Genomic DNA, 25,326 nt, shown 5'->3' on the forward strand with positions numbered 1-25,326 from the left:
CCCCTCTCAATCGATGACGTAATGTCAGGCTCGAGCTGGATAAATAAGAGCGATTTATCGTCACGAGATCATTCTTCTCTACAGCTCCCGCACTCAACCTCGTTACTGTTAAACATCCACAGATTTCAAACAGACCTCGGTGTTCTAAAGCTATAGAGGCCAAAGAGAACATGGAAAAGGTGAGTTCAAATATTCAATTTAGATTTCCAATATTCTAGAAAACCTTCGCTTCACCTTCACTGATTGAGCATAATGAATGCCATTGCGATTAGACTTGTCAAATACTTCGGCTCCGTGCGTAGAATATTGTCAGATCGAACAACTGAGCCACCTCATTCCGGCGAAATTCTACTTTCCTCTTCAATTAGTGGCTTTTAAAACTTTTTTTTTTCCCTCAAAGTAGATTGGAAATTGAAAGGCTCGTTTAAGACGTGTACAGTTATGCTCTTGCACAGATGAAAATGGGATTGCAAATGCGAAAACAGTCTTTTATAGTTACCATAGATCAGCATTGCTCTACGTAGCTCATGGCAAGACCTGATAGGCGACGTTTACCTACCATGTCTCTTACTATAGAAATTATCCCAACACGTTCAAAGGAGGCAGTAGAGGGGCGGGGGGGGAGGTAATGTACGAAAGACTAGCATACCATCCAGGGGAAGGAGTCGTATTCTTTGTCAGTTATGCCACAGAAACTGGGATAAGCTCCAGCTAGATGGGTTACTTGGCGTTTAAACACCCTTTGATTCCAAATCTCTCCCCCCCTCCCCCCTCACCTTAGTACCCTTCGAAATTCTTACCAGCAACATCTCCTATCATCCCTTAGCCATTGTCCCTGCCATACCCTTGTAGAATGATGTATGTAATAAATGACATATTTAACCCATGACAGACAAATGTGAGAATCATTGACACACATGACAGAGAATGGAGCACTGAAGATCATCAGCTTATCTCTCAAAATGAAACTGGACTGGTTCCAGGTCACTACTTGTGGGTGAATGGTGCATCTGTATTATCTAATGCAATCAGTGAGAACCAAAAAAGTAAGCATGATCCTAATATATTTACAATCAAAACTACAGAAATAGTGGCAGCTAATGTACAATCAGGGATCTTCTTAGAGAAACAGAAGAAGGCACAGTTCACAGGGAACAAAACATTCTGTTTCGCACTATGGGTTCGGGTACTAATGGTTTTGAAGATTCACCAGGAATGTTAAGTCCTCGGAGTCTACCAATGTTTTGAACTAGTTTATTCAGCAAGTTTTATCCTGTAAACGCGCTAGCTAGTCAACTGAAAGCAAAAAATACACGCGAGGGCCGCCTATATCGGATATCACAAAAACAGAAGCGACAAGAAAGTATTCTTTCCTGCTTGAGACGCGACATTTTCCAGTCCTTGCACAAAGGCAGAAAACACACTTTTCGAATGAAGCACAATCCTTTCAAGCTGATCTCGGATTCCCCACTGCTGCTTTCTTAATCCAACTCGTATATCAACTAATCTTGACAGCCCATGATATCTCAGATGAACAAAAAATGCTTTATCTTAAATAAACAAAAAAATGCTCGAATAAAAACATCTGTCAGTGAAGTGCAAAACACATCCTCACTCGCTCCAAGGGGCGGGAGGATGAGAGACCCTGGGAACGAGGTCGGTGACTAGTATCTTATTTCGCCTTACTGAACATCACCGTCACAGGTAAAAGAAGCTCTAGACTTGTCCAAATAAGGGACAAATAAGTACAAAAGAAAGTTTCTTGCCTCGTAAAAATACCTGATCAGTGAACATTTACTTATTAGTATGGTTTACTAAACAAATGTCTCATTTATTACTATATTCTTCAACAGCTCGTTTTAAGATCCACGCTGTCCAGGAGGTTGACGCAAATGGAAAAGCTCATCAAGTTGTCATTTTAGAGAATAAAAGTGGAAGCGTTGTGGCAATAAACAAGGACAATGACACTGTCATTGCCAAGGTACGATTACAGAAAATTGCATGTTAATTATCTCATGTCGGAGCTAACATTAAAAATTCAAATATCAAGTATCTCCTTGTCTTGGACATTTTATTTAATGAGCTAAATGAGCAAAAATCCTACTTACTCACCCAGAAACTTAACCTGGAAAACTCGACAAATATTGATTAAGTCCCATTCTGAACTTACTTTGTAATCAAAACCGTAGCATGATAGAAATCTTGAGTTCATAGTCGGTTTCCTGGGAAAACCAGATCAAGGATCACGGATCAAGGATCAGTTCAGAATGAATTAAATAAATTAATTTATAGGCATGATTAATTAATTAATAATTAATTAATAGGCATGATTTATTGCTCATCTACGTGACTCGATCAGTTAAGATCTCCCGTATGCTAAAGCGAAAGTAAGAGAAAATACTAAATACTGAGAAATCCGTACCACTTTGTGGAAGTGTCAATTTTCGTCTACCGACTCTTAGAACTGCTATTGAAGACTGACAGCTACAGAGCGGGTTTACTTGTGCATGTGCTATATTCACAGGAAATGTCTAGATTATCCTGAGTGTCGATAGGTAATTGCGTCCCTGACTTCCGGTGCAATTTCAAAACATGAAGCCACTTTTGCATAATTGTGTCTGTCGTTAGCAAGAATGTTTGTATTGTTTATCATTGATAAGAGAGTGAGATACACGATTAAAGTAAAAATCAACGCCTGTCTGTCAACAGCGATGTTATCTTTTGTTATGCTATATTAATCACCAGAAATTCTGGCGGCTCGCAGAAAAACATGATTTACATGTACAGTGCAAGAGTAATGTCATCAAAATCATTGCAGATTTTTGAAGCACTTCTGCTTTTGCGCACCATGCTTAACCGTTGTTGCGGTGCCACTGCTAAAGCTATCGAGAAACATAGCATCGACAAACGTCAAGGTCCTTTATTTTGCTTACTGGTGACAGAAAAAAGAAAAAAGAAATCTTTCTCATTAATCATTAGGTACTCTCTTTAAAAAAAGATAATAATAAAACTAAGAACTGATTCAATTCTCCAGTGTGTGCTCATGAGATTTTCGACTTGTTGCCTCCATATATACTCCAGGGGACTCACAACAACAACTCAGTGGGGCGATACAATTTTATCACTTTCCGAATCACGTCTCTCGTCAAATTTCACCGGAAAAATTACTAAAGCGTTCTCTTCTAAGCAAGTGATTCTTCAGATGCATTCCACCTGCTTTTTCTTTAAGGATACGAGGTCAGTAAAAATTTGAAGAGATGAAGTTAAAGCAGCTGAAAATTTGCGGTTCACTCCGGCAGTCACCAAAAACGGCTTCGTGTTTTGAAATTGTACCGGAAGTCAGAGACACAATCACCTGTGAATATAGCATATGCACAATTAAACCCGCTCTGTAGCTGTCAGTCTTCAATAGCAGTCCTAATGGTCAATAGGCAAAACTTGACAATTGCACAAAGTGGTATGGCTTTCTCAGTATTTAGTATTTTCTCTTATTTTTGCTTTAGCATACGGGAGATCTTGACTGAGTCACCTAGATGAACAATTAATCATGCCCATTAATTTATTCAATTTATTTGATTTATTTTGAACAGATCCTCGCTTCTTGATCCTTGATCCAGTGATCCCTGATACTGTTTTTCCTAGAAAACCATTCATAGTCTAATTAACGAATTCTCTCACTCCCAGAACCTACATATTCCATTGTGAGTCAGTTGCAATAATTTGATTCTACATTGAGATACAAACTTCTACTTGATAAATTTGAGTACTCTCATTACCTGTTTAGTAGTTAATGCTTGTTGATCACTTCTGGGAATCATGGGTCAGCTTCACTGAGATAGCTACTGTCACTAACAGCTGACCTTTCCTGAGCTGCTCTAACACAGAGTCTGACTGCTCTTGTCCACAGGATCTTCCTAAACCTCCAAGCCAATACAACAATCTTGAACAAGTTAGAGAAGACAGTCCAGAGGTGCTGTTCTACAAGGTGGCAAGGGAACCTGGCAGTGAGCTGTTTTACTTCAAGTCTTATCTCAAAGATAAACGACGCATCCTCGGTTTTGATCAATCTGGAGAACCTTTAAACACATCTCAAGTAGATTCAAATGGGGAGGAAAGTTGGTTTTCGGTGATATAAAATCTCTTGTAAGTGCAAAATTAAAGTTACAGTTAAGAGATATTTTCTAAACAGTAAATTCCTGTGAGGAAATTGTTTTGCTTATTTTAAGCTGTCATATCCAGGGTCAGTTTGACCACAAAGCTCATGAACTTTAGTATATAGTAACACATAGTTTTTATCGTCTGTTTTAGGATAGAATAACTATTGATTGAAAATGTAATTTTATACATCTTGGGAAAATATTTTTTCATAAAACAAGAATTAAAATTAGGGAATGTTTTGCTAAATATGTTATAATGAATATCACTTTGATGCCAAAGTAACTTAAAAAAATATATATTTAAAGATGAATTTTTGAGAAAAGTGACCGATTTTGAGCTATTAGTGAATTACAGTTTATAATTAATTTGAGATATGTCATATTCTTGTAATAAACTATCAAAATACTTAACTATAGATTTTTCATTTTGGTACTTATTCTCTGCAAAAGCTAGAAAAGGTTACTGGACTATTTTAAAAATAGAAAAACCTCTGATCAGTTTCTGTAAGACTTGCATGCAGTTGTGAACATGTTGGTAAAAATCTTGAAACAAAAAGATCTTTGATAAATCAATTTATGATTTACTCAACATTGTCGTTGATCGAATCAAACATTGTGTGACAGACCGAAAAGAGAAATACTTCAGGAGATCTTGGGAATGAATGGGTCAATTTCCTACTGTTTATATATGGTCAAAAGTTAATTAAGATGAACATTTGCTTACGCACCAACCAAAGTAGGAGATTATCATGCACGATTGCGAGACATTTGCGAAGATACGACAGTTTTTTTTTTGTATTGCATCTGTTTAGTTTGCAATTTTTCCACGTTACAAAAAAAACTACTTTCAACCTTTTCGTGCTTTGATAAAACACAACTGCATCGCAAAAATCTAATTTGAACCGGAAAGAAATTGCCATCGATGTCAATTTTACTCCGAAGTATGATATGGGTTTAAAATATACGAAGCGTAGTTTGCACAACATACTAGCTACTCAACATTCATCTTTGGTTAAATACAAAGTAAACATACCTCGTGATCTCCCTGCACCGTAACATTTCGGCAGGGACAAAAAGTGCTGGCCACATATGGCTTCTCTGCCAGTATAAGCTGAACCAGGCTGACTCACTCATTAATATTCCTTCATTTCAAGGAATTTAGACTCTAGCGTCAAATAACAATGCACCGTTACTTTCAAATATTTAACAGTCAGTCTTAAAGTAGCCTCAAAATTCAACCTTCCACCCTCGAAGGCCATATTGGTAGAAAGAATAAACGCCGACCTGAGAGGACCCCCCTCCTCACCTGCTCTGCTCGGAATCGGAGAGCTTGCCCCAGAGGAGGGAGGGGGTAGGGAAGATGTTAAGACCCGTCATGTATTTTACAAGATTACACCTTTTCGAATTCAGTCGTGATTGATTTACTGATGGCAAGAGAGGCAAGAAAAAAAAAACCAATGCTCTAATTTTTTGTAATCTCAAGTGGAAGGAAACTATACAAGAGGAATTAGAATAAGACGAATAAAAATAATGTGAAGTAACTTTCACAAACAAAAGCATCTCTGCAAGTCAGTTTCGGAAGCGAAATCGAGGAATCGTAACACACGGAAAAGCAATGGTTCGCAATGGTTCCACATCATTAAACTAGTCGCATGATTGAAAACGGCCAACAATAATCACTGAAAGGATAACTCTCTGTGAGCAGTCGAAACGTCGCGTTCTACATCTAGTGACTTTCTCGTGAGACAACAGAACATATTTATATTATCAATTCTCGTTTAGTTATTAAAATTTATCTAACGAATACATCAACTTAACCTCACCCGTCAATTTACGACTTGAAAATGTTAGCGAGAAGTGAATAATGCGAAAAAAAACATGCAAACAATCAAAACGGAAAAGGAAACCCAATCGGTCATTTCTCTTCAACAAAAGCGTGACTGTGTCTTGATAATAGCTCAGTTTCTAACTATATTTCGCTTCAGTTCATAAGACCACGCAGCGACATCCATCTACCATGCGAAGCGATGCAACATCCCATGGAAAGCCATAATTGACAAAAGTGGTCGAGAAATTTTTCTCCGAGTCGAGAATTTTCTCTTGGAGTCGAGAATTTTTTCCCCGAGTCGAGAATTTTTTCGCCGAATCGAGAATTTTCTTATCGAGTCGAGAATTTTTTCTTCGAGTCCAGAATTTTCTCTTCGAGTGGAGAACTTTTCTCTTAAACTCGAGAATTTTTCCTGACTCGAGAGTTTTTTCTTGGAGTCGTGAATTTTTCCCGAGGCGAGAATTCTTCGAGTCGAGAATTTTCGCCGAGTCGAGAATACCCAATGTGCCTTGTTGCCCTTTCCCTCTGTTTTGTCAAGCAGCATGGCGGCCTGGAAGTCACGGTCATTGTGTGCTTGTGGCCTTTTTACACGCCGTAGTCGTTCTTCAAGTCACTGAAAGTAATATGGAGGACCTGGAGAGGTTTCTTTTGTCGATAAGAGATTGTATTTACCGTATAAAACAAGATACAGCTTCCGTCAACAATGGAAATATGGAATATTTACGCGATCAGTTAGAAGGCTTTGTTCAGATTATCGCGTCGTTTTCTTTGGTTCTCGCAAATGTCCAAGGCTTCTAGTCATTACAAATGGATGATGGACAGCAGAATTTTTCCCTTCGGTGTTTACTGTTATTACTGTGATATATTATCATAATCCCCACAGATGGGTTATACCTCAGTGGTCACAAGACAGATTGAATTGCAGTCTTATAACAACCCGAGGGGGGGGGGGGGGGCAAGCTTGATAGATAGGTCTTGAGCAGAGGCGCCAAAAGTGAACCTTTTTTGGGAGAAAAAGACAACGAGGATGGATGACAGTTTGAAAGTTGGGCTTTCCAAGGAAACCCAAAAAAATTCAATAAATACCCTCTGAACTTCTTTCATTGTGTATTTGACAGCGATCTGCTTCACTGCATAGACCTTATTCATAAATGGCAGCTGATTGATTTTTCGTTTGTTATTGTGCAAATTAGCCTTCCAAGCCTCACATTACAGCAAGAATTCTTTTTCAATTTAGGATATGCAAACCAGGCTGGGTGGGCTAATTTGCATAACAACAAAAGACAAATAAAACAGCCGCCATTTATGAATATAGTCTATAAACTACTTTTAATGTATTCACGTATTTCTTCAGCATTACAGAAAGCTAGATAAAAAGTCCAACTGATAAACAGATTTATTGTTTACAGAGTATTAAAAAAATGAAAGGTACATTATTAAGGTACTTACAACAAGGTGGGATTACCCAATATCTTAGTAGCACCCATAATGGACTGTCAGAGGTCTCAAACTGTGGGAAATAAAGTCCACAGATATGAAATGTTTGAAACACCTACATCTATATTTTCCCCGCCCCTATCCCCTCTTACCTGTGATGGAAGTCCACAGTTCCTGTATGCCATTAACAAAGCACTGCAAGACTGTACTTGCTAGGTTGTTAGTGAAGCACTTCAAGTGAACTATTGCTCTACTATACCCATCAATGCAGCCGTGCAAAACAATCCTCCAGCTTGTGATTTGAGTCAATATGCCACAAATGATTTGGTTTTTTAACGTTCTAGAGACGTCTTTGAATTGAATATCTGCACCAAATGGCACGGTTTACAGGATCAATTCTTTGTAAGGCTTCCTGGATTTTCCACCTCTGAGCAAAAATGCCTCGTGCTCTTAAAGCTCCTGGTACGTACGTTTCACCAGAAAATGGTGTTAATCGTAAAATATCTCTTACATTCCTATCTAGGCCCTCTGCATCAATATCGCTGTAATCAACTATACCTAATTCTGTTCTTCTGGACAGAGTTCTGGTACTTATACCAAGACGCTTTGCGATAGCTGTCCACTGCATACCGGTGCGGCGAAGTACTTCAATTTGCTCTGCTGTTACGCTGTATCTTGGTCTACCTAATGAACATCTTTCTCGGAACTTAGGTACATTACGAAACTCGGTACTATCTTCGACATAACGAGCAATTTTTTCTTTGCTATGGTAAAGTAACTCCCGCAGGTATTGCAAAAGATCCTCAATCAGCACCTTTATCTCCAGAAAGCCCTGCACATTTGCGAGAACCAAAGAAAACGACGCGATAATCTGAACAAAGCCTTCTACCGACCGTGTAAATATTCCATATTTCCATAGTTGTCAGGAGCTGTTTCTTGTTCTATACGGCAAATACAATCTTGTATCGACGAAAGAAACCTCTCCAGGTCCTCCATATTACCTTCAGTGACTTGAAGAACAACTACGGCGTGTAAAAAGGCCACAAGCACACAATGACCGTGACTTCCAGGCCGCCATGTTGCTTGACAAAACAGAGGGATAGGATAGCAAGGCACATTGGGTATTCTCGACACGGGGAAAAAAATATTCTCGACTCGAAGAAAAAATTCTCGACTCAGGAAAAATTCTCGACTCGAAGAAAAAATTCTCGAGTCAGGAAAAATTCTCGAGTCGGAAAAAGTTCTCGACTCGAAGAGAAAATTCTCGACTCGAAAAAAAATTCTCGATTCGAAGAGAAAATTCTCGACTCGAAGAGAAAATTCTCGACCACTTTTGTCCATCATGGCTTTCCATAACATCCATCTACCATGCGAGTGATGCGACATCCATCTACCATGCGATGCAAAGCGACATCCATCTACCATGCGAAGCGATGCGCATTTCTATAAAGAATGATTTCTCAAGTCCTCAATACTATTTATGTGGTAACCAGTTGAAAGCTGTATCTGAAGTTAAAGATCTCGGAATCTACATTACTTCGAACTTGTCGTGGAGTATGCAAGCTAACAAATGCACAAACAGGGCAAACAGTGTACTTGGATTCATATGGCGAACGGTGGGTGGATGTTACTAAAAGTGGTAACGGGGAACGGCGAACGGCAGATGAGGAACGGCGAACGGCAAACGAGGAACGGCAAACGGGGAACGGCAAACGGGGAACGGTAAACGGGTAATGGGTGTACAGCGGTAACCCACCTAAGAATTCAAAATGGCGGAGTAAACGATGTTTACAAACATTGATTTTATCGCTATGTCGCCGCTTGCAGCGAAATTAGACGACTCGCTTTTATTTAACTATTGCCCAGGCGAAGCCACGAAGCCTAGTATTCCGCATCCTCGGAGACCCAGGGGCAGTGAGTCGATTTCAAGTTAAGGGCAGAAGAGCCCCTGGGGACATTGTCCTACAAGACTAGTTCCAAACGGTCGCAGTCGATCTGGCATCTGATTGGTGCCAGAAAATCTTTGTTCTTTTCTGCCCAATCAGAGGGAAGTGTCGTTTGGAGTCCTTTCGTGTGTTTTAACATGCACATATTGAACAAGCCTGTTGCTCGCTATGTTTGTCTCGGCCGTGCGACGAATCTTTGCCCGAGGGGAAAAGTTTCAGTCTCTGCACACAATGTAAGAGAAATCGATCAGATTGTCCGCGAAATCTTACCGGAAATTATACTAAATACTTTCGCAGGTATCACAAGAGAACGGGTTTAAAAGTTTGGGAGGTTCGTATTAAACACAATGGTTGAAAGCATTGATATGCCGCTTTAAACGTTAGATGAGATGTAAGCCTAAATCTTTCAAGATTTTTTTGTATAATTTGCTGTCACTGAAACTTTTCCAATCCCGTGAAGCTATTTCGTCGCACGGGCCACGCAGGTATGTCGAACAACTGGCGCTTACGCATTTTTTTGTGCACGCCCGGCCAAAATCTAATCTAATCTTCGCTTGAAAAATTAAAAAGAAAAGCTGAACGTGGAAACTTTTGATTATTAGATGTGGGTAGATAACCCTGTACGAAGCTGACATTTGCAATAAGGCAAGCTCGCCCTTTCCATCCAATATTTCTTTGTCTTTGGTTTTGTTTTCCCCAATGAAAGCAGCATCGATTCCCAATGATCAAAGGTAATTAACTTGGTCTTCAACTATCGACAAAAGAGGTGAAGTGGCAATGACCAAGGGACTAGAGGAGGATCCGTGGCCTTTCGAGCTCAAGAATTTGAACACTCAACGCAGCAGTTGAAAGATTAACTTTCTTCAAACCCCTTCGGTAACTGTCCGAAAACATATCTCCTTTCCACGATGTTCTCGATGATTAGTTTTTGTTCAGATTTTAATTAGCTAATCGGAAACACAGCTAAGCTTTCTTTAAGCGCTTGCTGGAGGTCGTCCACGTACTTAACGTTCTCTGCAAGTTTGGCCATATTGTAAAGACTTTACTGCAAAGCAACGATTAGAATTTGGCGCGCACAGAAAGCTACGTAAGCGCCAGTTGCTTGACATACCTGCGTGGTCCGTGCGACGAAATAACTTCACGGGCTTGGAAAAGTTTCAGTCACAACAAATTGTACAAAAAATCTAAAAATATTTAAGCTTACATCTCATCTAACGTTTAATGCGACATATCAATGCCTGCAACTATTATGTTTTAAAACGAACCTCGCAAACTTTTAAACTCGTTCTCTTGTGATACCTGCGAAAATATTCAGTATAATTTCCGGTAAGATTTCGCAGACAATCTGATCGATTTCTCTTACATTGTGTGTTGAGACTGAAACTTTTCCCCTCGCGCAAAGCTTCGTCGCACGACCGAGACAAACATTGCGAGCAACAGAGCTTGTTGTATATGTGCGTGTTAAAACACACGAAAGGACTCCAAACGACACTTCCCTCTGATTGGGCAGAAAAACACAAAGATTTTCTGGCACCAATCAGATGCCAGAACGACTGCGACCGTTTGGAACTAGTCTTGTAAGACAATGTCCCCAGGGGCTCTTCTGCCCTTAGCTTGAAATCGCCTCACTGCCCCTGGGTCTCCGAGGATGAGTATTCCGAGGCTAGAATTCGAAGACGTTTCTGCAGTGACTGCCACATTTGTTCTGACGTCCCTCTTTGTTTTTCCTTCCTAAAATCTGCATCTTTTGGCAGAGTTTGGGTATGTTGGTTGTTTGCATTGGCCAACAGAATTTTTCGCAGATAAGTAGCAAGGAGGTAATATCTTAGCTTAACAGAAATGAGCTAGGAAACGTAATAACCAGCCTAGTTATTGAAATTACAACATGCAGATATCTGCGGGAGATGACAAAACGCGGAGCCCTACTCCATGGAGTACCCCATGGAGTACCTGGATGGAGTATCCCTAAAAATCATGTATTAGTCAAATAAAATACTTTATGAACATGGTGAATCGTTTAGATGTACATATCCTGATATATTTTGAGTTTGTCAGCTCTCCAATTGTCGCAGTTCGATGTAGTATACGAATTGACCGCCATCTTGAAATTAACATTAAACTGCTGACAACTTCCAATGGAAGGCTTTAATGTTGCTAGCATCCATGAACGTTATCGTTAATAGGCCGACTACCATCTATTTTCATATAATCCTCAAGAGGTCAAAAGGAGGGACAACCTTCATTCTGCAACGGGTTTTACGTCTTCCAAAATACCTGTTTATGTGTGGCGTCTGTAAGAAGTGTGGCGCTCCATCTAGTAACACATGGCCTCATGGGTTTCTTAAATGTGCGAAACGAAGAGGATACAAGCTTACATTTGTAGGTTGAGACTTAAAAAGTTAATCCCTATCTTTAAACTGAGCTTCTCCTCGCCCATCTATTTGTAGTGCAATAGAATTGAGGTATGTAAACAAACCAAAAAAAAGTGACGGGTCGGCAAATAAATCCGACTGGGGTTGTTGATCTGGGAAATGCAGTAAGCTTAAAGTGCACCTACACACAAAAAATTTTTTCGCTTAACGAAGTAAGCTTATTTTTTTGAGTATTTCTGCGCAAAAATTTTTTTATTTGCTCAAATCTTCAATTTTCTATGCCCAGTCAAAATACGGAAAATCGGCCGCCATCTTGCCCCACGACCGAGTTTAAAGAGGAATGGCTCTAGTGGGTAATGTGACGTCAAATCGAGAACACGAAAGTCTGCTTTTCACACATTTTCACTTGTTTGGGAAGGTTGTAGTCGATAATTGTCCGAAAATATGCCGACTAAGTGTGTTGTAGAAGGATGTAGCAACGTGCGAAATTTGCAAGAGGGTATCGCGCTCCATACAATCTTCATACAACACACGTAGTCGGCATATTTCGGACGATATCGACGACAATCTTCCCAAACAAGTGAAAATGTGTGAGATGCAGACTTTCGTGTTCTCGATTTGACGTCACATTACCCGCTAGAGCCATTCTTCTTTAAACTCGGTCGTGGGGCAAGATGGCGGCCGATTTTCCGTATTTTGACTGGGCATAGAAAATTGAAGATTTGAGCAAATAAAAAAATTTTTGCGCAGAAATACTCAAAAAAATAAGCTTACTTCGTTAAGCGAAAAAAATTTTTTGAGTGTAGGTGCACTTTAAATATTTTACCTCGTGCTGAAATCAAAACAGTGGGTTTTGTTCATCATATGGAGTTGTTTGTCTTCTCGTCAAAGGACTCATTACACAGCGGTAAAACCAAAATGGAGGAACCAGTAAGACTGAGAGCCCTAGTCAACTGTCCCCCAAAAAACTGGATTGTATCGAGCTGTGACATTCGGAGAGCTGGTAAGCTCAATATATTTTAGGATATGTACATCTAAACGATCCACCATGTTCATAAAATATTTTATTTGACCAATACATGACTTTTAGGGGTACTTCATTAAGGTACTCCATAGGGTACTCCATGGAGTAGGGCTCCGCGTTTTGTCATCTCCCGATATCTGCTTACCTTACCGCAAAATAACATCAGGAACATATCTTTGTATCGACCCCTAAACTTCCATGTAAACGATAGACAAATCAAACATTAACAGAACTATTAATAACATTTAATTTAACATGTTATCTAACATTTAATTTAACATTTAATCTTCGAAAGGCCCTCAAAAAAGCTTTGAAGACATGCTAAAATATGAAAAAATATGAAATATGAATATGAAGGTCTACCAATCCAGGTTAAAATTGTCTTTTACTGTAATAAATAGCATTTTCCTTCTTAGACATTGTTTTCAATTTCATAAGAAATCATTTTAAGCGACAAAACTTACTGTTTAAAAAAGAAAAAAACAACTGTCATTTAAAACTCAACATATCAGTCATTCAGCTGTTTGCTTTACAACATTATTGATATTGCTAGGTTGTAACGGTGAAGATATTGGAGGTAAACTTCATTACCTTGCAGTACAATTACTCTATGAATATTATGAATATAAGAATAAATGCCGCGAGCTTGTAGTTCTGAATTGATTGTTCAAATGTTGTGCATGAATTGTAAGATACTCACCTCTCCGAGGATTTGATTTCTATGCAACCTGCAATGTGTGCCAGACAAAAACTAACTTTATGAGGCATTCAACATTTCAAAGTAAAATCCTTCGATAAAACCTACACTTACCATCCATACTTTTTGCTCCGACGATCGCGTTCGAAGAGCGTACTCAAAACTAGTTGCCAGACCCTTTTAGTTCCCTCTACTCCGCCATTTTGAATTCTCAGGCGGGTTACCGCTGTACACCCGTTTCCCGTTCGCCATTCCCCGTTCCCCGTTACTAGTTTTAGTAACATCCACGGTGGGTCCTAAAAACCCTGAAGGAAGTTGTAAGCTGAATATTTCGTATCTTTTGACCGACTACTGCGACACTTTTTACAAGCACCCTTTGCTTTAAAAGTTGTTCTTATACACCGAATGAAAATATGGGATCCAATTTGAATTGCCATTGTTCTGGACTGACTAGCCTCGTCTTCACGTGGAAATACAAAAGGATTATTACATGTGTGAGAGGCTAGTCAGCCCAGAACAATGGCAACTCAAATTGGACGCCATATTTGCATTCGGTGTATAACGAATTATTTTTAGCAATGTGGATAGAATTTTGTTTTAACTTTTTATTTACGTTAAATACGTCAACTTTTCCTTAATTTCTTTCAAATCAGGGCAGGAAACTCACAATGCATCGAAAAATGTAACTCTTGTTCTTGTATGTTCAAGGTCATAGTTGCCCAACTCCTAATTACCTTTGACCTCTTTTCAAAGCGAGTCTTGGTTCTCATCCTTTCGTATAAATATAAGTTTTCATTCACATGCAAATTGGACTCATATTCATACGAACGGCTCAACACCAGACCTCGTTTTGAAAAAGAGACCAATTGTAATTAGGAAATGGCCTATTAGAATTGACATTTTCGGACAAAAGAAATTAAAAAAAAATTCAACAAAGGCGTACGGCTCACGACAACCCGTCCGATCCGGCCATCTTCCCATCGCCAATAAAGCCAGTAACAACGAGCTTTTGTTAAGGGAGTGAACAATTTGATTCTCGACAAAACGGCTGGTGATTTGACGAAATCGCTTCAATTCATGTTGATAAGAGATGATCAGGTCATGAGAAAGACTCTTCATATATATTTCCTATGGTCTCGTTGCTTGGGGCCAAGCCGCGAATACTCATCTAAAGAAAATCGTCATTTTACAAAAGCGGGTTCTTCGTCTAATGTACTTTTCCGATTATACATCTCACAGTGCTCCTCTTTTTAGTGGTTCGGGAATTCTGCCGATAAAAATGCTTTACTTCAAATTGGTTGCCTCTCTGTTACATGACATCAAAAATCGCTGTGCTCCTCCCAATATTTCTGAACTTTTTACTCACTCTGAACAGGTTCATTCCTACTCTACTCGTTTCTCAGTAGCTGGAAGCTTTTATATAAAACAGTCGAGAACAAATCATCAGTTGTTTTCCTTTTCTAGAGTTGGTGCGAAAATATGGAATGGCATCCCCCCTGAAATTCGTAAGCTAAGGAAAGCACCTTTTAAACGTAAGCTAACTCACTTGCTTTTGAAAATTCTTGAAATTGAGGAGATGAATGTTGACTTGCGCTATCTTGACCTTTCTAGCTTATATTTGTATTTCAACTGATTAGCTTTCTCTTTGACCTGTTAAAAACTCCCTTGTATGACTGGCCCAGTTAAAACCTTTAACATGATTATCACTACTATTATTTATTTTTATTTGCTCATTTATTTATTTTATTGTTGTGTGTGTGTGTGTGCGTGTGTGTGTGTGTGTTTGTGTGTGTGCGTGTGTGTGTGTGTGTGTGTGCGTGTGGGTGTGTGTGTGTGTGTGTGTGTGTGTGTGTGTGTGTGTGTGTGTGTGTGTGTGTGTGTGAGAGAGAGAGCCTATACAGTGTCTGTTTAGGTAGCCCGCCTAGAATAGCTTTGCTAACTGCGGGCTACAAAAGCCTTATTTCTATAATTTTAAAAAAAATAAAGTCAATGTTGTTGTTGTTGTTGTTGTTGTTGTCATTTACTTAATTAATCCCAAACCAATAACTCTCGTGTCATTCTCAGATCAAACCCGTTTTCAGAGTTCCCTCGAGGATTTGAACACAACCAACCTCGGCCTCCCCCGCGAACTTTGATCGTGTGCACAAAATACGCGCCGTCTATCCTTCCTACACAGAGGCAAATCATGAAAAACACCGAGGACGTCCCTTCCCTTCCCCGGCTTTTTCACATGAAAACCGTTTTTGGACGTCTTTTCCCTTTCGTAATTTTCTAAGGAAAGGAATTTTAACTTTTAAATGTAACTGTTTATTACCTGGATTCATGTTGGCCTCCAGATTTTGCTCCATGGCATCCTTGAGACTGCTGCAAAAGGCGAGCGCGGCAAAGAAGACGCAAAGTCCGAGAAGAAACGCTTTGACCATCCTACGGAGAAAGATTAGAAAACCGTCCGGCTAACAGGGAATAAGTATAGCGGAAAAAAAGCATTGTCTACTAAGAAAAATAAATCCTCCAGTCTAATTAACAAATGGTAAACACCACAGCGTACACTATTGAGTTATGGATGCACGCGGGAGGTTGCTAAGCACGAAAGAAGCGTAAGAGTCGCTCGAGGCGATAGCCGAGAGCGACTCTAGCTTCTTGAGTGCTTAGCAAACCTCCCAAGTGCATCCATAACTCAATAGTGTACGCTGTGGTGTTTACCATTTGTTTTATAACATAACATTGATACATTGTAGCTAAAGAGTTCTCTTTTAATTAACAAATCTTACGCGACCAGAAAAAACAAGCGCGCGCGGAAAAATAGTCTTTGCATTTGCCCACGTCAGCAGCGTACACCCATGGGCAAATGGGGGACGCTAAATTGGCCAATCAGAGCGCGCGCTTTACCTTGGTTATGTTATAAAAGTATATTGAGAAGTCATGGAATGCAAAAAAGAAAAATTAGACGAAGAGCGTAAACGGTTTTCCGGAGAAACACATGATTTCAAAGCTTATCGAAAAACAAAAATGCAACAACTGAACTAAATTGCCTTTTCTAACATTTAAACAGTTCGATAGTTGTTAAGCAATCAACGAAATTCTTTACAACAGTTGAAGATTAACTGGGGTTATTACAGAGATCGATGATGGTTTCTCTCTTCTACCTGAATATGCAATTAGAGTTCTCTACAACTTGCAGAAAGAAGTGAAGACTTCAGCTTTATGAACATAGACTGAAACCCATTCAGTTTATTCAGTTGCACAGACTGTTTTCAAATCTTTTTGTTTTCGTTCTGAACTAGCGCTTCTTTCCTTGTATTTTCAATAGCTTTCAGCAATTCGAAGAAAAAGGGGTCAGGGTTTGTCGTAAAAGCCTTTTCACAGAGATCAACAAAAATACATTTGAGTGAATCTAACAGTTTCACTGGCGGAAAACGAAATTTTTCGAAATTAGGTGATATACTTTTAAAAGAAATCATTCAAGTCAATTATGTAAACATAAAAAGCAAACTTACAAAAAAGCTCGAATTTCAATTGATATCTTAGCAATGGGTCAAGAATGTTTAGACACCTGAAAATCTGGTCATGGTTAAAAGAGAGCTAATTGAAATAAATTCCTGTTAAATAAAATCGTTATTACGTGCAAATTCTTACAGAAATCCTCATATTCATATGAAGTAACGGAGCAGTCGTGCAACGGACAATCTGTTCCTAACATGGCGCATTTCACACTGACCAACGCCTTAAGCGCTCATCCAATCGTAACCGTTAGGACAAAATGACCTGTTAGGATACACTGACCAACGTATTAAGCGCTCATCCAATCTTACTGTTAGGACAAAATGGCGTTTTTTTTTATCGCGTTTGACTCCTTTACTTTGGAACCTGTATTGAGGGGTCACCCCGCTATTCCCGGTGGGTGACCGCAAATTGCAGTTTCGACTGTACCCTAAAATACAACATTTCATTCTTATAAACAAACATTGTTGTTTCCGCTTGACAAGCGTAAGTCACATACATAACATGTTTATTCATCTTTGTGCGAAACTCGATGCTTTGTGAAAGAAAATCTATGTGGCCGAAGTTCACGCGTCACCTATTCTTGTTTCACTCAGTGTTTGCTGTGTTTCATTGAAAGTTTACTTTGGGATGCAAGCCTGAAAATCTAGACTGACAACCAGTACAAAACATTCGGTGCACAAGGCGATCATAAAATTACCTACTAAGGAACTAAAAGTTCCTTTCGTACCCAGTTCCTACTTGTGTTAACCCCATGGCCGGTACAGGGTCTAAGTTCGAAACTGACCGGTACCCAAACACTTCAGTTCCTAAATATTTAATCTTCAAACATTTCTGCGCTGGTTTCCTTGCCGCTAGCAAAGCTAGATACTTGGGCTAGTGATTAACTATTTTAATAACATAGAGGGCAAAATTACTGAAAGCTGTTTGGTCAATGAAGAGGGTATTTTTTTTTCTTAATTTTGCTTGTGAAGAGGGCAAAATTACTTGCTGACGATTGATCTCCATGTTGCCTAGCAACAGCTTATGCTATCGAGCAGTTGTTATCAAAAAATTCTCTGTAACAATGGCATCACGTTTCGAGTTAGTTGACGAGGAATATATCGAATAATTAAATGAGGGCATACAGAAATTCAGTATTTTCCCCCTATTTCATTAACAAGTAATCGCGATGGGTCCTCGTAAAATTAAGGATTAATACTTGTGTTTTCAGAAGTTGCAGAATTGCCCGTGATATTAAACCTTAACTTTACTCGGCCCCATGCGATTACCGTATACTACCAGAGGTTTTCTGAAAGGCGATTCTCCTCGGACAGTAGCTCACTAGTCAATTGGCGTTACCTCTTATTTCTAATAAGGGCACGCGTTGTGTTTACAGTGGAAGCATGGCTTCCACTCCCTCCCTCCCCCACCAGAGAACGAGGTTGAAGAAACGAAGCTTGGTGAATCAACTTTAGAGACAACTGAGCAATTTTGGAACACGGAAAACCGCCCTCTTCCCATCTGAAGTAGGCACAAGTGCTAATGAGAATTACGGAAGTAATTGAACCTAACTTCGGCAATAAGATGGAGGGGAAAGTTTCTAAAGAAACTGTTGTGCTGCGTTGGCGAGGAACTTACAACGGATAATTTGGTTTTATCAAATGAGTTGGGAAGAGTTTTTAAAGCTGAAGTTTCGAGCTTTAGCCCTTCGTCAGAACGAAACTTTTGCCTAACGCTCGTACTCCATCAGGTTTAAAAACTCTTTCCGGTGGCCAATTTACATTATCGACTCATTTGATTAAAACAAATTATCTGGTAACTTCCAGGAGGGTTCAGCAGAGTTGGAAACCAAAACCAAACGTCAAAAAAACATTAACCTTTATACGGTCAATATCATAAACTCGCCACGTGATTATGATAAGAGCTTTTTATCTTATCGCACGATCCCTATCGAACCAAGAACGAAAGTCACATCCAGTTCATGAGCAAATATTGGAAACTTCTACAGTGTGATTTTACTATTACTGAAAATGGCAAGGATCCGTTAAGTTGACGCAACATGAAACTTATTAAGTGTGTAGCCATCGAAATATGTTTCGAAATTCAAACTAAATCTCTAGAACTGGCGGCCGGCATTTGTAATGATGGATAATCTGGTTTTGTCAGATGAGTTCGAAAATTAAATGCTTCATACGAATTTCGTGATATTTAAGTGACTGTCACAAGTTTGTAGTTTAGAAATTTAACAGCCGCATGTCAAAAAACGTCGAGACATATTCGTGTTCATATTCTAAATAACAGAGCTTTCCATCCACCGTCGAACTAAAATAATATACAACGAGCAGTCCTTCCTTTCGGCGAAGTCCGTCGCGCGAGTCAAAAAAAGTCAGTGATGCACCGCGGGAGCTCCTCAAGCGAGGCGCCCTACTTCTCGAGAGCTTCTCTTATATAAAAGCGCATTGACATCGCTCCAAGAGCTCCCCCACAGCGCGCTGACATCAAATGTTTTCTTTCACAGTTATTTTTTAATTGCCGCAAAGGAGGGAAATCTACCGAAGGAAAAAATTTATCGACAATTTTCCTCGTGCTATTCCTAAAAATAGCTTGCATTTTCAGTTTAGAAGCTGAGCTATGATTGGTCAAAAGAATTTATCTAGCCCTTCCGGAATAATTGACTAGAAAGTCTAAGTAAAAAAAGGAAACGAAACAAAAGTGAACTACTATCTAGTTGAGAATTGGCACGAACCGTGCTTTAGAAAAAATAATAAAGATCGAAACAGAAGATTCGGAAACCAAAAAAATATTGTTAATGTTACTATATTTCACAGCTTTGCCGTCTATTTTGGGGAGTAGTGAAACGGATAAATTCCAAGAATTGAAAGAGGAGAAAATGTTGCGAAACGTGCTTAGCTGTTAAGTTGAAACAGTACACGCCTTGCGAAACCAAACAAAAACAAAACAAAAAAATCTTTCACTTCCGAACCAAGCTTTTCACGACCCAGAGAAACTTGTGTCACGCATCTCGAAAGAAATGCCGCTAGTTGTCACGCTTCAATAAAAATAAGGACTGACGAAGCTAGAAATACTGTGTACATCAGGCTTAAAGCGTTCTAGATAACATAGAGCTGTCTTCGCCAATTCAAATCTCATTTAGTGGAGGAAAATTTGCCTAGCTTTCGTGAAGAAATCGGAAGCAGGAAATGAAAGTCGAAAGTCTTACTTCCAATCGATGACGCAGTGTCAAGCGTGAGCTAGATAAATAAGAGCGATTCGTCGCACCAGAATTACTCTTCGTTACTGCTCCCAAACTCAACTTCGTTACCGTTAAAGATCCACGGATTTACAACAGACCTCTGTGTTCTCAAGCTATGGCGACCAAAGGGAATGAAAAAAATGTAAGTTCAAATATTCAATTTAGATTTCAAATATTCTACGAAATCTTCGCTTCAACTTCCTTGAGCATAATTGAATACCACTGCGATCAGACTTGCGAAATGCTTCTGCTTGGTCGTCGAATATACTCAAATCGAGCACCTGAACCACTTGATCCGGGCGAAGATCTACTTTTTTCTTAAATTAGTGGCTTTTAAAACATTTTTCCCTCATGTAAATTTGAAAGGTTCGTTTAAGGCAATTGAGCTCCCGCAAAAATGAAAATGGGATTGAAAATGCGAAATAAGCCATTTGCAGTTGCCGTCAATCACCCTTGCTCCACGTACCTGATGTCATGACCTGATGGATAACGTTTATCTACCGTGTCTCTTACTAGGGAAGCAGAAGAGGACCGGGTAAGGGAGGGGAGGGGAGGAGTTGTAATGTACGAAAGACTAGCATACTATCCAGGGGAAGAAGTCGTATTCTTTGTCACTTTCTGCCACAAAAACTGGGATAAGCTCCAGCCAGATGGGTCACTTAGCTTTTAAACTGACCCTTTGACTCCAAATCTCTCCCCCCTCTCACCTTAATACCCTTTGAAACTCTTACCAGCGACATCCCCCATCATCCCTTAGTCATTGTCCCTGCAATACCCTTGTGGAATGATAATGCGTGTAGTAAATGACATATTTACCCCATAACAGACAAATGTGAGAGTCATTGACACACATGACAGAGAATGGAGCACTGAAGATCATCAGCTTATCTCTCAAAACGAAACTGGACGGGCTACTGCAGGTCACTACTTGTGGGTTAATGGCACGACTGTTTCATCCAATGCACTTTGTACAAACCAAAAAAGTAAGTATGATCTTAATATTTTTACAATCAAAACTACTGAAATAGTGGTAGCTAGTGGGATCTTCTTAAGGAAACAGAAGGCTCAGCTCACAGGGAACAAAATCATCAACACCTTAGAATAGCATCACAAACATAAACCTTTTAACTCCTAAGAGTGACAAGCATCTGATTTCTCCGCACAATATCATTCCTAAATCACACATTAAGGTCACAAGTAAATGAAAGAAACACTGCACGGGTCCAAAGGGACAATTAAGTAGAAAAGAAAGTTCCTTGCCCCGTAAATATACCTGATCGGTGATAGTATGTTTTACCAAAACAAATGTCTTATCTATATTCTTCAACAGCTTTTTTTAAGATCCATGCTACCATAGAGCAAGATGCAAATGGTAAAGCTCATCAAGTTGTCATTCTAGAAAATAAAAGTGGAAGTGTTGTGGCAATAAACAAGGACGATGACACTGTCCTTGCTAAGGTATGATGGGAGAAAATTGCCTGTCAATTCTCTCATGTCAGGGCTAAAATGAAAGGGAATTTTCTACATAAGAGGGTGGAGGAGGGGAGGGTTGGGGATACAAAAAAAACTCTTCCCTATTTTAATTTAGGATTATGATACCAGATTATTATAATGGATATTACAAATTTCAGCTGTGCTGAAAAGGAATGTTCTAGGAAGCATGGCAAACACTTTGATAACTTTAGTGAAAGTCTGATGATGACTTCCTGTGCAAAAGCTTAACTCCCTCACTCAAAATCTGAGTGTTGATTCTCCCTTTCTAGCTGCTACACATTTCCTTGTGAGTCAGTTACAAGAATTTGGCACCAGATTAAGGATAAAACTTCTACCTGATAAGTTTGAGTATTCTCATAACCTGTTTAGTGATTAATGTATGGATAGTATAAGGAGAAGTTGCATATTGATCGCTTCTATGAGTTAGAAGGTTAAAAATAATCATAGCTTCCACTGAGATTGTCCAAACATGAGCCACTGTCCCTAGTAGAAGTCCTTTCCTGAGCTGTTCTGACACAAGAGTCTGACTTCTCTTGTCTGCAGGATCTTCCTAAACCTCCAAGCCAATACAACACTTTTAAAGAAGTTAGAGAAAACAATCCTGAAGTGCTCTTCTACAAGGTGGCAAGGGTACCTGGCAGTGAGATATTTTACTTCAAGTCTTACCTAAAAGATAAACAACGAATCCTCGGTTTTGATCAATCAGGAGAACCTTTAAACACATCTCAAGTAGATTCAAATGGGGAGGAAAGTTGGTTTACATTGATATAAAATCTCTTGTAAGTGCAAAATTAAAGTTACAGTTTATAACTTATGTAAGAGATATTTTCCAAACAGTAAATTCCTTTGAGGAAATTATTTCACTTATGTTAAGCTGATTAAATGATATTCAGTGTCTGACAACAAAGTTTATGAAGTTTAGCACGCTAACATATGGTTTTAACCATTCGCTCCGACGAAGGGCTAACGCTCGAAACGTCAGCTTTTGTAATCGTTACGGTGGCCAATTTACCATTTCAACTTTGTTGATATATCCAAATTATTTCGTTACTCCCACCGTCGCAGCCCCAAACAGTTTCTTTCGAAACTATCAGCCTTTATGGTTTTTACTATCTGTTTTACGATAGAATAACAATCAAAATGTAATTTTATACATCTTGGAAAAATATTTTTTTAATAAAACACGAATTAAAACTAGGGAAAGTTTTGCTAAATATGTTTTAATGAATATCACTTTGATGCCAAAGTAACCTAAAAAAATTAGGTGAAGATGAATTTTCGAGAAAATTTGACGGATTTTGAGCGATTAGTGAATTACAGTTTTAATAAAATTCGGTTTAAAAAAGTATCAAAATATTTCACCGGAGATTTTTAATTTTTGTACTGATTCTCTGCAAAAGCTATAAAAGGTTACTGGACTATTTTAAAAATAGAAAAACTTCTTATCAGTTTCTGTAAGACCTGCACGCGCATGCAGCAAATAGTTGTGAACATGTTGGTAACAATCTTAAATAAAAAAGTTCTTTGAAAAATCAATTTGTGTTTTACTTTACATTGACCAAGTTATACATTGTGTGACAGACAGCAATGAGAATTACTTAATGAGATCTTTGGAGTGAATGGGTCTAACACATACTGTTTATTTCTAAAATTCATTAAAACGAACATTTGCTCACACATCAGCCAAAGTTCGGCAAAGTAGGAGATGATTATGCACGGCGGATTGTGCGACATTTGGGAAGATATGCCAGTTTTTTTCTGTATTTTTGTAAAGCATTTTCTCAGTTTGCATTTTATCCACTTCACAAAAAAAACTACTTTCAACCTTTTCGTGCTTTGATAAAACACAAATGCATCGCAACAATTTAATTTGAACTGGAAAAAGCCATCGACCGATATCAGTTTTACTCCAGATGCTTGATATGGGTTCAAAATACACGACACGAAGTTTGCACAACATACTGGCCACTGAACATTCATCTTTGGTTAAATACATAGTAAACGTACCTCGTGATCTCCCTACACCGTGACATTTCAGCAGGGACTAAAGAGTGCTTGCCAGACATGGCTTTTCTTCAGTTTAAAAATGGCGCTGCGACAGCGTTTTGACCACAGGCAGCCCAGGCTCTATCACATCTGTCACAGGCTCTTGTCACAGGCTCTTTCACAGTGGATTATTAAAGAGTTTGTAGAGTGGTTTAGTTGGACTTGCTTTTGAGCTCCGTAAATATAAAGTTTTGTGAAATAATAAAAGAAATAAAGTCTTCATACAGAGTAGTCTGTGCTGTTCTTGTCGCGATTTGAGGCCGTTTTGCTGTGTTTTAGCTCAACGTCCTAGCACTGCCAAGTAAAATGGAAGGTAGGAAACCTCTGTCACACACGCTCGCCAAAATCGCTCGAAAAAGACAAATACTTCCCCTTGAATCGAAACTTGGCAGCACTTTTAGTGGGATTTGTTTTGATGAAATTGAAGGGCAACTATTTGGCTTTCGTGCTGCCAAGTTTCGATTCAAGGGGAAGTATTTAAGTGTTTTTCGAGCGATTTTGGCGAACGTGTGTGAGCATCTGATGTGTGAGACAGAGGTTTCCTACCTTCCCTTTTAGCCCTTTGACTCGGCAGTGCTAGGACGTTGAGCTGAAACACAGCAAAACGGCCCCAAATCACAACAAGAACAGCAGAGACCACTCTGTATGAAGACTTCATTTCTTTTATTATTTCACACAACTTTATATTTATGGAGCTCAAAAGCAAGTCCAAATAAACCACTATACAAACTCTATAATAATCCACTGTGAAAGAACCTGTGACAGAGCCTGGGCCGCCTATGTTTTGACTGTTTAGGGAAAAATTTATGGGAAACCCTTGGCCTGGGTACCAGCTGTAAAGGTAGGCATGCAATGTGTGTCAAGAAACTTCTATTTTCGCACAGCTTCCTTTGCCAATTCAAAAACCAGATGTAAATTATTACCACTATCTAAATTCAAGCACCATCACAAAATTTGTTTCATTTTTGGCTATTTGAAATGCACTTGACAGCTTTAAATGCAGGATCAGCCACTTGACTTGAGTTAAGACTTTACCTTTAATTTAGTTTCTATCAGAAGCAGTAAGGTGTTAGGAAAATAAAATAAATCCAAAATTCCTAAATTTTAGCCTCCAACAAAATATATGAGGAAATGGGCAAAGAATTTTCCACCGCAGTTCAAATGATCGTAATACGTGATCGCGGCAAAGCGATTGCGTGACACTCGGTAAGTTGTAAGATGCATTTTCCCACGTATCAGACGAAAAAACACTTTAAATTCTCGGTCTGCATTTTGCACCCAGTATGCAGTGTGCATTTTGTAGCCTGCCTCGCAGGTATTACACAGAGAGTAATTTTCAAAAAGCTCCCCAATCCAGAGATGGTTTCCTCTGTGCAGTTGGACAGACGGAGCGGCTTTCTGCAGAGCTTACAACCACCATCATGCTTGCGAGTAAATTCAGTTCAACAACCCGTCTCACAGCTATCGGAAATTTGCTCGCGGACAAAAGGACGGATGGTCCCTCACTTCCAGCGCTTTCTTTCAATTTTCTTTTCCTTCTATCTAATAATCCAATCTCACTTGTTGGCGGAAAATTTGCCTGGCTTTCG

At 39.2% G+C, this 25,326-nt stretch overlaps 2 protein-coding genes across 2 annotated transcripts; both read left to right on the forward strand.

The window, feature by feature from the left end:
* Positions 1-28: 28 nt before the first annotated feature.
* On the forward strand, positions 29-4,568 carry LOC148716178 (uncharacterized). Its single transcript, XM_088745242.1, has 4 exons — positions 29-179; positions 893-1,046; positions 1,854-1,981; positions 3,908-4,568. Exons 1-4 carry the CDS (start codon positions 171-173, stop codon positions 4,133-4,135), a joined length of 519 nt encoding a protein of 172 aa, XP_088601368.1. The 5' UTR covers positions 29-170; the 3' UTR covers positions 4,136-4,568.
* Positions 4,569-20,002: 15,434 nt separating this feature from the next.
* On the forward strand, positions 20,003-23,227 carry LOC111327569 (uncharacterized). The gene is made up of 4 exons (XM_022931782.2): positions 20,003-20,339; positions 21,024-21,180; positions 21,528-21,655; positions 22,235-23,227. Exons 1-4 carry the CDS (start codon positions 20,313-20,315, stop codon positions 22,460-22,462), a joined length of 540 nt encoding a protein of 179 aa, XP_022787517.2. The 5' UTR covers positions 20,003-20,312; the 3' UTR covers positions 22,463-23,227.
* The last annotated feature ends 2,099 nt before the right edge of the window (positions 23,228-25,326 follow it).

This window comes from Stylophora pistillata, chromosome 14 (genome assembly GCF_964205215.1).
Source record: "Stylophora pistillata chromosome 14, jaStyPist1.2, whole genome shotgun sequence".
In the NCBI taxonomy this organism is placed as follows: domain Eukaryota; kingdom Metazoa; phylum Cnidaria; class Anthozoa; order Scleractinia; family Pocilloporidae; genus Stylophora; species Stylophora pistillata.

Coding starts and splice junctions, on each gene's coding strand:
- LOC148716178 (XM_088745242.1), top strand. Junction 1,047..1,853: donor AATCAGTGAGAACCAAAAAA/GTAAGCATGATC, acceptor ATTCTTCAACAG/CTCGTTTTAAGATCCACGCT. Junction 1,982..3,907: donor ATGACACTGTCATTGCCAAG/GTACGATTACAG, acceptor TCTTGTCCACAG/GATCTTCCTAAACCTCCAAG.
- LOC111327569 (XM_022931782.2), top strand. CDS start 20,313: ATGGCGACCAAAGGGAATGAAAAAAAT. Junction 21,181..21,527: donor ACTTTGTACAAACCAAAAAA/GTAAGTATGATC, acceptor ATTCTTCAACAG/CTTTTTTTAAGATCCATGCT. Junction 21,656..22,234: donor ATGACACTGTCCTTGCTAAG/GTATGATGGGAG, acceptor TCTTGTCTGCAG/GATCTTCCTAAACCTCCAAG.